Source organism: Camelus bactrianus, chromosome 5 (assembly GCF_048773025.1).
Source record: "Camelus bactrianus isolate YW-2024 breed Bactrian camel chromosome 5, ASM4877302v1, whole genome shotgun sequence".
Lineage (NCBI taxonomy): Eukaryota > Metazoa > Chordata > Mammalia > Artiodactyla > Camelidae > Camelus > Camelus bactrianus.
The window spans coordinates 37701176-37716764 of NC_133543.1; the positions used below are offsets into that span (position 1 = coordinate 37701176).

Below are 15589 nucleotides of genomic sequence, written 5' to 3' on the forward strand. Positions count from 1 at the left end.
CTTCCTTTTAGTAACAACACTCATTTTTCACTCACCACGTGATACTTTTAATTAAGAAGCACTGAATTACCATTTTCTCTTGAATTTGAGGTATCTTAAAAGAGTGACTTATCTGAGGGAAACAAAGATGATTTTGGGAAACGTACGATTTTCTCGACCAGACATAATGGGATTATTGCTGGAGAGATGGGGTCTAAGACGAGTGCAAAGGAAAGTTGGAGAGATACACCTTTTTCTTTAAATTAGGCCTTTTTTTTCCTGTGTTCTTTCTGAGGATTTGGATCTCTGACTTGTTCAATGTTAATTTGTAGGGTTCAGTGTAGTCTATGAGCTAGGAAGCCATAATTTCTAAGGGAATTTTGCCTCTTACTTTTAAAATGGAGTTTAATTAAATTTTAATTTTGGAGCATATCTTATATAATTTAGTACTTTCTTACAAATTAGTTGTTGAAATTCCAAGACTAAGATAAAAATTCTAATATGTTTAAAAATTCCTTAGAGAAAATAGACTTTATTTTTCTGGAATTCTTGTTCTAGATCTGCCAGTTTTCCTTTATCTCTGATTCTGTTTTACAGGTAAGGCTGTAGTGACGTTTATCCATTAATTTTAAGATTTATTGGTATGTCTCTACAGAAACAACATGCATTATGTGTATCTGTCATGTAAATGTGAGGTATAAATTGTAAAGATGAACAGTGACACTTTTCAAAGCACTTGAATTTTTAAAAAATTCAATTTTATCTTAGCACCGCAGAGACCTTCAGATTGGTCCAAAAAGAAGAAGGAGCCCCTAGGGAAATTGGCTTCTTTATTTAAACTTATTGTGAGAGTGATCGATTCTTTCCATACTCTGAGCCTCAAGGAAGTACATTCTGATACTCTCCTCGCTATCGGCAACTCCATCATCAGCATTCTTTCCAGTGTACTTGGACATGTTTCTTTACCTTCTATGATCCGAAAAATATTTGCAACTTTAACAAGACCTCTGGCGTTACTGTATAAAAACTCAAAGTAAGTATTTTGGGCTTAATAGCTTTGAATTAAACCTATATGCCTAGATTTAGGCAGGCAACTCTTGTTGTTTTCCTATTGGCTTTGTTGTTACAGATTAATCTTTACAATTTAGTGGAGAGGGTGGTAGTATATGAAGTCATGCTTTTGTTAAAAAGATAGCTCAAATAATACGTAGACGTGATGTAGAATTTGGAAGTCCCTTTATTTTGCATGCTTATTTCAACCCTCTTTTCAATTTAGTGCATGTCTTTTCAGAATTGTTAATAGAAAACGAGTATCTATTAAATGTATGATGTTTATGACTTGACACACTACTTTGCAGTTAAATGTATGATGTGCACTGAATATATTATATGCGTCTTTCATCATACATCTAAGAAATCTCATTGTTTTTAATGTCTGCATAGGATTCCATGAAACTTTTTTACCTGATTTTCTGATGGTGGACATGTATGTTTTCCAGTCTTTCCCCTCATAATTAACAATATCACAGTTGAACGTATTTGTACATTAATCATTGTCCACATTTGCCACTATTTCTGCAGAACAAGGCCCTAAAATTGAAATTGTTCAAAGGGTATGCACATTTAAATTTCTAAATTACCCTCCAAAAGTTTGTATTAATATACATTACTTTTTATATTTGAATCGAAGCAAGCTGTGCCTTAAAAAACCTGGAAAAAATCCCAAATAGCATACTTTTAAAAAAAAAAAAAGCTTTTTTAGGATTCATCAGTGTTCTTTATAGCCAAGCTTGTTTGGTTCAGTCATAATAGAGTATCTTTTCTAAATTCACAGAGAAAGTTTTAGGACCAGATTTTATAAAGTACAAATTAGAACCCCAGATTCATTAAGATTTTGCAAGTCTATTTTAGTCCTTAAGCGTCATCAAAAATAATAGGTGCTTTTTTAAAAAAAGGTAAAAACAAATGACTAGTATTAGTACTTTTAGGTCTATTCCAGGTGTTTTTATTTAACTCCTATTTTAAAGACAGGTTTGTTTCATGCTTAATGTTTGCAGTTTGACATTTTGTGTTAAATCTTGGGGTACCTGTTTATATCACTATACGTCTCATTTTTTTTGGTTGCGTTACAATGTCTTAAGTTTAATGTTCTAAAATATGAATGGTACTCTGTGTTTTTCTTCCCAGGCTCGATGAAGTTCCTAAAGTGTATAGTTGTATGAACAACAAGGTAAAAATAGACATTGTCCATAAAACATACTTTCATGATGAAAAATATTAGGACTTAAATAATTGTCTTCCTTAAAAGTAATTTTGATTTTTTAAAGGGTTATTTCAATACTTTAGTTTTATGGACTTTTAATAACAAGACATGGATATAATCAAATGATTATTTTTTAAAGACAGATTTAATAATATTGCTTTTAAACTCATATAACTCACTTCCTCCTGTCTTATCCCTTTTATATATGAGTGATTGGTTACAAAGCTTTGAAAGTAAAATTTCTCTAGGCAGTTATTAATTTTGTATAATTTACATGAAAACAGAATTTTTTCCATTAATGGAACATAAACTTGAATTTAGGCTTGATAATCAAAGTGCATTCTTGCCATCTTATAAAGATGGATATGTACTGAAGGTGATGGGAGCTTTTAAAAAACCATTTGAATTTTTAAAATTCAAATAACATGTTCTGTGAGTTAATTTAGTATGCTTTGTGCTTTTATTTTTTTCTGTTTGAGAAGTAACATTTCCAGAGTTCCAATAAACTTTTCCTTTTTCTTAGTTAGAAAAGCTGCTGGGAGAAATTATTTCTTATCTACACTTCAGCTGCACTGGAGCTTATGACAGTGAACTTCTTGAACAGATCTCGCCATTATTATGCGTAATATTTTCACACAAGAATAAACAGATTCGAAAACAAAGTGCTCAGTTCTGGAATGCCACATTTGCTAAAGTGACAATGTTGAACTACCCTGAGGAGTTAAAGTATGTTAATAATAAAACTTTATATAGTTATTTTGTTCTGATTATATAAATTGGCATTTTTGGTATTAACATAAATTTTCCTTATGAGGAATCATTGCAGAGGATTTCTCAGTTGAAATATTTGGATTATGTGGTAATTAATACAAATTATTTGACCCTTTGCTCCTTAGAGTAACCTTAGTGTCAGGAACATAAAAAGCAATTTCAAATTATCCTTAACAGAAACAGTGCAAAGGGCAGGAAATTGATGGCTAGTAAATCTAGGCCAACAATCAAGTATGCATGGTTACTTAATGTAACAGTCTACTTTTGCTTGAAATTTTCTATGATTAAAATTTGGAAAATTTGAAAAGTTTAAAGATTAAAATTTGGAGACCAAAGAGTTCAGTGAAAAATCCAAATATTGTCTGCAATTTCTACCAGTTTTATGTACGTAGAGTAAGAAACAGTCTTTAAGCTGGGATGTGTTTTAACACTTTAAAGTTATAATTAAAGTGTTCTCTTAACGTGTGTTAACATGTTACCAGTACTTACCAGTACTCAAGGTGTATGTATTTGTGTACTCTTTTGAAGACCAATACTAATACAAGCCAAACAAAAATTTCTGCTTCTGTTGCCCGGTTTGGAAAATGTTGAGATTATGGAGGAATCCAGTGGACCATATTCAGATGCAGTAAGTTTTTGTTTGTTTGGTTTTGGTTGATTGGTTGGTTGGTTGCTCTTTCTTTTGAATGATGTTTGAGTAGTTTATTGGATTTCAGTGTAAATTTAAAAAGGACAGAAACCTAGAATGTTTCATTGAAGTGATAAACAAGTAAAACCTGAACAAAAGAGCTCTATAACATAGGAGTTGGCCATATAGTTAGTTGTCTAGTCTAGAAAACTTATGAATTAAGGACAGTAAATTTTACCATAGAGTCTTACGTACGTAATGTTTCTTATACATTTATGGTCTTTTTTTTTTTAACTGGCACCTTGTGTGTATTTTTTTTGCAAAGGTTGGAATTATTTAAGTATATGGTTAAATGTTGCTTTAGGTAAACTAGGAATATTAGGAAATTGATGGCTGGTAAATCTAGGCCATCAATCAAGTATACATGGTTACTTAATGTAACAATCTCTAAGCAAGAGCTACCCTTCATTTTCTCATTTCTTTCCATTGAATCTCATTCCTTCTGTCAGAAAAACGCATCCTTGTAATACTTGATTACTATCTGAAGAGTAAGGAGTAAAGATAAGAGTACATCCGTAGGCAACTTTTCCCTATTTAACAACAAATGGAATCTAGCTGTTTTTTTGTTTTTTTTTTAATAAGAACCCATGTAAGGCAAAAAGCGTTAACAGCTGGCTAAGTACTCTAGTTTTAGTTTTTGGATAAAATAAAAATTTCATCAATTATGTAGACTTGTTGAGACTCGTTCAGTGTAATTTGGCCTGAAAAAAGCCGTATTGGGACCTGATAGTTAATATTTTCTGTCAAGCATGTTTTATTGTTTAAAGTTTTATGGCTTTGATATTCTTTTAGAAAAATTTCCAGTAATAAGAGGGGTATTTGAGCCCAGTAATTTATTTCATTTTAGTATTTATTTAGTATATCTAATTTTTTCAGATTTTGTAAAAGTAAATGATGCAAAAGAACTACTGCTGTGTAATTTGGAAATCTGTTTGCTGTTACTACATTACAGTGGCTTTCTTTTCTTTGATGTGATCTTAGTAGATTTGAATAATTAAAAAATTTTGAAATGAGTGTTCATTACACTGGAATCAAAATGTGAAAAGGAAATAAAATGAGCATTTGCCCTTAATGAAATTGCTTTATTTTTACAAAAACAGACAGAAAATTCACAATTAAATATGACAATAAGTGGCATGGAAAGAAAATCAAGTGGAAAAAGAGATTCCTTTTTGGCACAAACAAAGAGTACAAAACAAAGTGTGAAACTACCTGCCAAAGTATGTTTTTCTAAAGTGTATTTAGTAGAACTTTTTAAATTAAAATGTATGGAAGCTTGGGAACATAAAACTTTTAATTGGAAGAAAAAACTGAAAGACTAAATAAAAGATGGGATTGTAGGGAAGTAATAGAGTTTGGCCTAGAAAAACTGGATGGCGTGGAAATACAGAATTTTTGGGAGATGATTACTTAGTAAGGTTAAGTCTGTATAATACTTAGCATCCATTAAGTATAGTTAGTCCAGGCAGATGGAATGAAACTAGATATGAATAACTATAACATAGGTAGCGTAAAAGAATATTTTATAACTTGTTCTTGAATTGAAAGAGAATGACTAGGTGAGATTTGCATTTTAACCTCAAATCTGAAACTAAATATCTAGTCGCTAGTAGCCAATTAACTGATTTTCAGACAATAATTTTTTCAGGATCTCCAATAAAGGAGTATTCTAGAATCTTGAGACCATGGCCCTGGCAAAAGGAAAGAAAAATGTTATTTTAAAGAATAACTTTGACACAGTCTTGTAGCAATTGTAAATTAGAATGAAAAAACAGCTGCTAAAAATGTATAAAAATAACATAGTACCAATATTACTGGTATGGAGGGCATATTATTTTGGCAGTTTTTAACTTAGTTTGACTAGTTTGTGCTTCAGCTTCAGAGCTGCAGATGCACTCTCCTGCTAAACCATTTGTGTGTTGGCCTGAAAAACATTTGCCCGTGTTTTTTCGTAAGCACACATTTGCCTGCTTTTGAAAGAGCTATAATAATTTTTATTTTCTGAGTTTTTAATAATTTTTATTTTCTGAGTTTTTAATAGAGGCAGAATGAAAGTGAGGGACATTGTATTAGTTGTTATTAAGTAGGAATATTTTATGGATATGAACTTTAAATTCCTAGTTATTATCAAAAACTATCAGTGTGAGAAGAGAGATTGACATATTGAAAAATAATTTGGGAATTTAAATACACGTTTATTTTTTAAATTTGCAGTTGCCACTAGACTCTTCAACTCCAAAACCAAAGAGTGAAATGCCTTTGGAAGAAGAAAAGTCTACTGACTTTGTGTTTATACCTCCAGAAGGAAAAGAAGCAAAAGAAAGAATACTAACTGAACATCAGAAAGAAGTATTCAAAACAAAGAGGTTTGTACTCCTTTGTACTCTTGATTTGAGTATTCTGTATTTACATTTTTTTTTATTGAGTTATAGTTTACAATGTTGTGTCAGTTTCTGGTGTACAGCACACTTTCAGTCATGTATTTACATTTAGATCTTATGCAGTGAACTATAATTTTGTGTTCAGAACTAAGATGCTGTGTATACTGTACTGTATTTTAAGTGCTAAGGTTAATTTCTAATTGTAGAAATATCAAATTTTTGAAGTTTAATATAAAAAATCTTTTTCAGGTGTGATATTCCTGCCATGTATAATAATTTGGATGTTTCACAAGATACTTTATTTTCTCAGTATAGTCAGGAAGAATCTATGTGAGTATGGAAGTTGTTGAAGTAACTAGTTTTCTAATTTTTAAATTAACAGTACTCTAATTTATGCACTTATTTATTTCAGGGAAATTCCTACTTTAACTGAAAAATCAAAGGAAGATTCCAAGATGGTACTTAAGGTATACTTGATATTTTGTATTTCAGGGTATTTAGACTCACCCTTCCATTATGGCGTCACTTATATTAATACTAAGATTTTGGTATAATCTCTTAACTCTCCTTAGCAGACTTTAACAAAATTGTAGTCAGTGTATGTGGGTATGAGTGCAGTATGTTTAAGTATATTTAGCTTTATTGAATACTTATAATTGGAAACACAAATTAATGGACATCTCCTACCACCTTTGGGATATTTGCAAAATACTGAAAGTTACATTACCTTTTGAATTACTGAAGTTTTATACAGAAATTTCCCCAGAATGTCAGACTTGTTTGCTGGTTAATCTATATGTATATGTCCATTTCTGTGCAGGAAGAACAAAAGGAAAGTGACAGTGTCATGCCTCAACTTGTCATGGAAAACTGTGGTATGGATGAACATCTTGAAAAGGCTTCCTTTTCGAGTAATGAGTGTGGTTCTATTGAGAAAACCAATCCAGAAATACTGAGCAGTAATAATGATGCCAGAAAAAAAGCTTTAATTGCATCAAAGAAAACGCCGACCGAATGTGCACCTAGTACAGAAAATACTTATGGTGTCAGCAGTAGCTCTAATGCCACTATTCCTGGAGCTCCCCCACAGCCTACAAGTCGAAGGCAGTCTTTTATTACTTTGGAGAAGTTTGATGGTTCAGAAAATAGACCTTTTAGTCCATCCCCCTTGAATAACATGGCATCAACTGTTACAGTGAAAAATAACCAGGAAGGCACGACTAAAACAGATAATCCACCAAAAGCAAAGAAAAGAGAAACGGCTCTTTCAAAATCTGACTCTGAAAAAATAGTGCATGGAAGTAAGAGATCAGGCCGCAGGTCAAGTAAAGCTGAACAAATAGGAAATAAAAAGTCTAAGCCCTTAATGAAGTCTGATCAGGCAAAAAGTACTCAGGAATCTGCTGATGGCATGGTAGCCTTAGAAAATAACCCACCTGATTTGCTTAATCAAACAGAATGTGTGTTAGATAATCAGGTTCATCTCTCTGAATCTACAGTGGAGTGTGAGGATATAATGCTTAAACCAACAGTAGAAAATGCTGTGTTATTAGAAAACAATACTGTAGAAGAGAAAGCCTTAGAAATAAATTTGGAGTCCAAAGAAAATACACCCCCAGCCATAATAACAGCAGATCAAACAGTAAATGAGGATAGTCACATTCAGATAACTTCAAATCAAAAAACCCTTAGACGATCTTTAAGACGACGTTCAGAAACAACAGAGCCAACCACTGATAGCCAAGATAAAGAAAATCATCAGAAAAGGGAAAGACGTAAGGAAGAAGAAAAGACTCTTCAGAAAAGTCCACTGCAGGTAAAAGATGATTTGTTACCTAAACAAAAACTGATTTCTGAACAAACTGTACAGGAAAATTTAATTGAGAAAGGAAATAATTTACATGAGAAGACTTTTGGGGAAACCAGCACTAACTCTGAAACTGATGAAAATAGAAGAAAGCCAGATCTTGAGAATACTAAATCTGAGGGAGATGGTGCCCAGGACATTGCAGATAAATCCTCTGAGAAATCAGTAAGGGGACGAACACGATACCAAACAAGAAGAGCATCCCAGGGTTTACTTTCCAGCATTGAAAACTCAGAATCTGATAGTTCTGAGGCAAAAGAAGAGAGTTCTAAAAAGAAGAGATCTGGAAAATGGAAAAACAGAAGCAATGACAGTGTTGACATTGAAGATCCAGAAGAGAAAATGGTAAAACAGGAATGTATAAAAGTTGAACATGAAACACATGATTATAAAGTGAATTTTGAAGTAGACACAGACATAAAATCTCAGATCTGTGAAAAAGATGAAAATAATACTGTAATTCTTCAAGATTCTACAGCATCTTCAGATTTACTACAAGTTTCTGATGATGTAGCAGATACTTACGAGGGAAAAAGTAAAACTAGCAGATATTCAGAAAGTCCCTTTTTAAATCTTCCTGTACCAGAATCAAATCTAAGGACTAGAAATGCCAATAAGAGATTGCATAAGCGCGATTCTGTAGAAAATAGTGTGGGGGAATCTTCAAAAGTAGGGACAGCAGATATTTCTTTGCTTTCTGAAAAAACTCTCCAAACACTTGAATGCCAACACAAGAGAAGTAGGAGGGTGAGGAGATCTAAGGGTTGCGATTGCTGTGGAGAAAAATCACAGCCTCAGGAAAAGTCAGTTGGGTTAAAGGACACAGAAAATTATGATGTAAAGGTCAGTGAAACAAAAAAGACAGATGTGCGAACACCTGTAACTATCTCAGAAACTTCTAAAGCTGATCTGCACTCCGAAGTAAAACTTTTAGATGAGCATCATACTGTGAATTTTCATTTAGATCTCAAGGAGGAGAATGATACTACTAATGATTCACCAATTGTGTCTGAAACTGAGCTGAAAGAAAATACTATTCAAGACTCTCTTCCTTCTGGAATGGTAAATTTTAAAGAAACTTGTGATAGGAATTCTAAGGAACCAACATCTCTTGAAAGTCAGGAGCCATCCAGTAAAAAATGTAAAACTAGTGGCCTATGTTTAGATGATACCAAAGATACTTCACTGGAATGTTTTACTTTGGAGACCAATGAAGAAAAGCCAGAGGCTGTCTCAAAAAAGGAATCGAGTATAGAGAATATTGTTAATGTTGAAGCAAATGCATGTGAAGTAAAAGCAGAAATGAATCCAGAAGAAGTAGATGCTATGGAATTGGATGTTGAAAGTGATAAATCTGAAGTTAGCGTCTCTGAACAAAAGAGTGTCAAAACTGGTATTTCGGAGAAAGAGTTAACTGAGGAAAACAGTGAAAGAAGGGATGAATCTGAAGCAGATGCAGCTGAAGAAGCAGTAACTGAGGATTCAGGTATTGGTCATTCTGATAATAGCACACCTGTAAAACTGAGTGCTCAGATAGAGATTTCTGAACAGACAGCAGTTGGGGAACTAGACAGAGGAGGTAATGAATCTAATCCAGACTCATCTGAAGAAATGAATGCTGAAATGGGAAGTTGTGCAGAAACAGTGATTGGCGAGGTGACTGCTGAAACTGACCATGTCAGTGAAGCAGAGGACGAGGACTTGACTATCAAAGCCTCTGAGCCTGTAGAAGCTGAGATGAAGAGGTTATATGTAGAAATCAATAACTTTGTTCCCGACACACTTGAGACGAGCACTAAAGAAGGAAACGTTAACTCTAATAAAACTGAAACAAATACTGAATGTAATGAATTTGAGGAAACAAAATTAGATGACAATCAAATGGTAGCAGGAAATGATGGAGTTTTACAAGATCATCATACTTCAGAGAAAGTGGAGGAAACAGCACAACCTCTGACTTCTGGAACAGCTGTCTCCGAACTTATATCAGAAGACAATAATACATCTCCTCAAAAATTAGGGGATCTTGATCCTTTACTTGCATCAGCAAATGACAGTCCTAGTGGCATGCAAGGACGCTGTGTCTGGTCTCCTTTGGCTTCTCCATCCACCAGCATTTTAAAGAGAGGACTAAAAAGATCCCAAGAAGATGAGATCTCATCACCTGTTCACAAGGTAGGGATTGAGACTCAGTATTAATGAGTCCATATTTAATTGGAATATTTTGGCCATACGGTGACACCTGCTGATTGACAGAATATTAGTCTTATATGACCACTCCTTTTGAATATTTACCATGGTGGCTAGGGGAAAGTGCACGTAGAAGGAAAGGTATTGAGAAAGGAAACTGAAGCCCTTGAAATTCCTTTATTTCAGGACACTAAGCTAAAGTTCTCTATACAACCATCACCATTGTTCACCTTTTGCAGAATTGATAATCTCTAATGGTGATTTCTTTCTGCTCTTCATGCAATAATATATGAGGAAACAGATTTAGAGACTGATAAAATTTAGCACTTACTTTGTACTAGGACATTATATTGTTTCACATTTAAGTACTTATTTAAACTCTTATTTTGAGACCTCATCTAATTAAAAAGAGAACAAAATCTCTTTAAGTTGTGTCTTTATCAGTTTCTGGATATGATTTCATTTCTAATTATTTATGTCCCCATCTTCATAGAACTCCTTTAGTTTGTAAACATATGGATTATATATGTATCTACTTTAGCTCTTGGCCCTGTGACTTGCACATATTTTGATGAATAAATAAAATTTAAAAAGGAAAAGTTGCATGTGCTTACATAGCTCAATTTGTCCTTTGCTTAGTAAAGTAAATGTTTTGAAAGGTATGATGCAGGCATTCCTTAATTTTGAAATTGAACTTTCCATCTACTGTAGAATATATGTGTTTATGTGTATAAACTTGTTTATATAAATATAATTACACTGCCCCTTAATTTTGCCCTTAGCCAGCACATTGTGAAGACTTCCCCAAAATATACTGAAAATTCTTATACTGAGAATTCAGAAATTAGTCCTTAGGAAGACTTAACACCTTTTGAGATTTTTTTTTTGGTTTGGTTTTGCTTTGCTTTTGTTTTGAGGCTCTTACTTTTTTTTTTTTTTAACTTTAAGTTTAAATAGGCCATAGAAGTTCTTGAGAAGTTTATGAAGATAGAATGCATTTGATGTCTTCAGTATTCTTTAGATTAATACAAGTTAACTAGTCATGTTTTGTTTGATAGTAGCTCATATTTAATTTTTAATTTAGGCAATAGTACAATGTTAGTTTTCTATAGCAGATATGTACAGAATCTGCCCACTCTGGGGAATCGAGATCAGGAGTCATTTGTATGTAGTGGTTTAAATGCTTTGTCATGTACTTAAATGGCTGAATGAGTGAACAGAGAGTTTAGAAGCGGCCAGAATGACTTCGAGCTGGGCTAAGAAAGATAAAAATTGCCACTCAGTTGCTGTGACTCTGGTACCCTTAAAGAATTAAGAACAGAGATTAATAAGATATACTAGAGGCCAGTTGGTACTGTCTCTCCATGCTTACCTTGTTGTTTACAGTTCATGGTGAGCCTGTAAGGTTAGTAGAATTTGATTATAGAATTTTAACTGTCATATGCAATTTTAAGTTTCTCCTACTGTACTTGTTTCACAAGCTCCTTGTTGCTGTATTATGTGGAACAGTTTAGGACATAGATAATTGGAATGATCCTTGGTCTTGAGTAATATCTGTGAAAGCAGTCACTAGGAAAAGCTGCAGCTATGTGCAGTTGGCCTCTAATGAAATAAATTTAGCTTCTAAACCCATGTTCTGTTTTTGGCTAACCTTATAATGAGAGTTTACAGTGTTATTATTAAAAACTTAATTTTGTTAAGTAAAAACATGACGTATGTTTTCAGGTTCGCCGTGTCTCCTTTGCAGATCCAATATACCAAGCAGGATTGGCAGATGACATTGATAGACGATGCTCTACTGTTAGGTGCCATTCTTCAAATAGTTCTCCCATGGTAAAAAGTGTTAAAACTTCACCTACTGCACAGTATAAGGTGAGCTGTAGGCTTTAAAATAATACACGTACAGACACAGAATTGGGTTGGGTAATTTGTCTTAAAAAAAAATTCATTTGGATATATTGTTCTTTTGTCTGCTTACCATGTAAGCAGACATGAATTGAAAAGGTGTTAAGAGGCAATAGTGATGCAGCAAGTAATTGATTCAGTATTACTATTACATTTTCTGAAAATTTTAAGAAATTACTGTGGTCTTAAGTTGTGAAAATAAAGTTGTAAAATTATAGTTATCTAGGGTTCTGAGTTTTTTTTTTCTCCTTTCTTCTGTCTAGCATAATACCACTTCAGCCAAAGGATTTCTGTCCCCAGGATCACGTAGCCCTAAATTTAAGAGCTCAAAGAAGTGTTTAGTAAGAAATGCTTTAGTTTTCATGCAACTTTATATTTTCACATTTAGTCAGGTGACCTCTGTTTAACAGCTTTTGAAATTTATTTTAAGATTGTAGAGATGGCTAAGGAATATATGCCATGCCCAACAGAAAGCATTTACCCTGCCTTGATGAACTGTGTGGCACCGGTTGACATCATTTTACCTCAGATTACGTCCAACATGTGGTAAGCGGTTAGGATCCTGGCTTATACTTAAAGATGCCATTTATTTAAGAGGAATATTTAAATGATCAAGGTTCTCATGTTTAGAATTGATTTTACATATATTCACACACTTCAGAGTAGAAATAAATGAAAATTTAGCTGGGGAAGATGGCTGAGATAGAGCAGTAATAGAAGCATTTATCATAATATAGTAATGGCTAAGATAATTGTATGCTAAATATTTGCCAAGTTTTGCATACATTATCTTTTTTAATGCTAATATAAATATGATAAGGAGTATAATTATTTTCACTTTATAAAGTGTTTATAATGAAGGCTAATCCACCAAAGTCAGACAGCTAGTATGTCATAATGTAAGTGAAGTAAGTTAGGCTCAGTCTATTTCCAGTGCTATCACTTAAACCAGGCATACACATCAGATTCAATTTCTGTCTTAAATGTACATACGCCTCTCCCCAGAGTGGGCTGGGTTGGCCTATATAAATTCAGTTATGATTGAGCTTAAATCAGGAAATTCAGCTGGATAGGCCCTCACAAATAAATGTGAAACTATGTAATGACATTTCTCCTGTTTCTTTCATCTCTTTAGGGCGAGAGGACTGGGACAACTCATCAGAGCCAAGAATATAAAAACAATTGGTGATTTGAGTACTCTTACAGCATCTGAAATAAAAACTCTTCCTATACGTTCTCCTAAAGTGTCTAATGTAAAAAAGGCTCTCAGACTATATCATGAGCAGCAGGTAAAAACTGAGATGTTAGTTACAAATCATGTACAAATAAATGATCAAGCAGTACAATTACAGAAATTTGCATTTAAACTATTCTTGCTTAAAAACTTCCCTTCCCCTGCAGTCAAGAGTAACTTAAAAGGTTTATAACTCCATAGAGGAGTTTCCTCATTTATTTTATACTGTTCTTCTGTATTACATCTTTTTATTCTTTGCATTCTGTTCTCCTTTCCCCTTATCTCTTTTATTTCTACTGAATTGATGATTGGTTTCATGGCTGCTATTCCTAAACATTTACAGAAATCTTGCAGACTTGTAGTTAACAGTAGTTTGACTTTGATATTCAACACAATCATGACCATTACTTTTTACTTATTCTTTCTATCAACTTTTAAGACATAAACATTATGGGTCATGGATGTTTTTCAAGATTTTTATGAAAGCAAATATTCTTTTTTCCTATAAAAATATAGAAAATTTTGTATATAATTTCAGAAGGATTTATAGACTCTCTTGAAATCCACTTAGATACACATTTTGTGTTCATTGATAGTATGCAGAATTGTGAATAAATGAAAAGTAGGGTGCTTAAAGGGTGAAAACCAACATTCTATTAGAATTTATGAGACTAGAGTTTGCTAACTCAATATTGAAGACTTCTGTATTCTTGAAAGTTTTTGCTTTAGTATTAATGTATTTGTGATATGTAAAAAGATTTGTTAACCAATTCTTTAAAAAAAAACTATTAGTAATTTACAGTCTTAGAGATGAAGCATTTAAACTGCTTTATACAGCCACATACATAAAATTCACCCACCCAAAGCATTCAGTTAAGTGGTCTTTGTTTTGTTTTTTTGTTTGTTTGTTTACTATTTTTATTTTTTTAAGCTATTGGGGGAGGATTAGATTAATTTATTTATTTTAAAAAATTTTTATATGTTCTTTTTTATTCACAAAGTTACATAACCCTCACCAAGACCTAATTTTATAACTTTTTTTTTTATTACCTGGGAAAAAGTCCTGTACTCATTAACAGTTGGTTTGCATCTCTACACCTGAGACAATCCACTTATCTTTGTGTTTAGCTTTGTCTATTGCAGACATTTCATTAAAGGAAGGTTATGTAATCTTTAGTCTTATGTGACTGGCTTCTTTGTGCATATTCAAGGTTCACATGTATTAGTACCTTGTTCATTTTTATGGTTAAATAATAACCCCTGGTATGGTATGGCTGTACAGCATTTTGGTTATCTACCGGTTGAGGAACATTAGGGTTGTTTACACCCTTTTCTGTTATGAATATGCTTTTAGGTACATTCATATACAAGTTTTTGTGTGGACATATATTTTTATTTCTCTTGGGTGTATATGTAGGAGTTGAATTGCTAGGTCATATGGTAACTCTAACATTCTGAAATTAGTATTGTCTCAATCCAGTAATAATAAGTCCTGGAAATACCTTTGAAAATTACATTCTTTTTTAAAAAGAATTCCGTATGTTAACCTTGGAAATCTTTGCCTTAGATTTGCTTTTCCCATATTCTGAACCTGGGGAATGAATTTTTCTTGCCTACCACGGTTATATTTCTTGATGAGTCCAGTAGGAAAAATTATAAATTCCTTAATCACCTCTTTGAAGAAACGCTGTGTAAAGCTATTTTTTGAGTTGTTAGTAGAACATGATTTCTTAGCAATATTACCTAAGCTAATCATGTGATTGACTGTGGAACATAGTATGTCAGATTCTTTTCCTGTATTAGTACTGTTAGTCCTATTGAAAATAACGTTCAGTCTGTCACTTTTGTTCTTATTTTTGCTGGCTTGAATGTATAATCAAGGTGAAGTCTCGTGGACTAGAAGAGATTCCAGTTTTTGATATTTCCGAAAAAACAATGAATGGAATGGAAAATAAATCTCTCTCTCTTGATGAAGAAAGACTTGCCTCAGGTATATTTTAGCAGAGTAGGATAATTTATAAGATCAGCTGACTTTTTTGAAGAGATGTTTTGTTATTTTGCTTTTAGTTTTAATTTGACCATGCCCTATGAATTCAACAAGTATTTTTTGTGTGATAGTTGCCAAGTGTATGAAAAAGTAACTGATTTGTCTTCAAGTATATCTAGTTGCTTTTTCTCTAATTGTCACTTTTTACTCTTTCAAGGTCTCAAATGAGGATATAAAACATTGTGTTCTAGTTACATTGTTCATAAAAATGAAGTGATTTAGTGATTTCTTTAATGGCACAGAGTAAGTTACGGAAGTTTTTCT

The 15589-nt window shown here is 32.9% G+C and overlaps 1 protein-coding gene across 7 annotated transcripts in view; it reads left to right on the forward strand.

The window, feature by feature from the left end:
- RIF1 (replication timing regulatory factor 1) overlaps positions 1-15589 on the forward strand; it is a 50780-nt gene that overhangs the window by 28724 nt on the left and 6467 nt on the right. For 4 of the 7 annotated variants that reach the window (XM_045513079.2, XM_045513082.2, XM_045513080.2 and 1 more), the window contains exons 22-35: positions 748-1012; positions 2167-2209; positions 2766-2968; positions 3542-3641; positions 4802-4921; positions 5916-6067; positions 6332-6412; positions 6495-6549; positions 6903-10124; positions 11865-12011; positions 12308-12385; positions 12475-12590; positions 13180-13333; positions 15160-15268. In XM_045513079.2, the coding sequence (XP_045369035.2) occupies positions 748-1012; positions 2167-2209; positions 2766-2968; positions 3542-3641; positions 4802-4921; positions 5916-6067; positions 6332-6412; positions 6495-6549; positions 6903-10124; positions 11865-12011; positions 12308-12385; positions 12475-12590; positions 13180-13333; positions 15160-15268 (4845 nt within the window). Of the gene's footprint in view, positions 1-747; positions 1013-2166; positions 2210-2765; positions 2969-3541; positions 3642-4801; positions 4922-5915; positions 6068-6331; positions 6413-6494; positions 6550-6902; positions 10125-11864; positions 12012-12307; positions 12386-12474; positions 12591-13179; positions 13334-15159; positions 15269-15589 lie in introns of those variants that run through there. The other 3 variants (XM_010950275.3, XR_006723010.2, XM_045513083.2) reach the window with 3 other exon arrangements.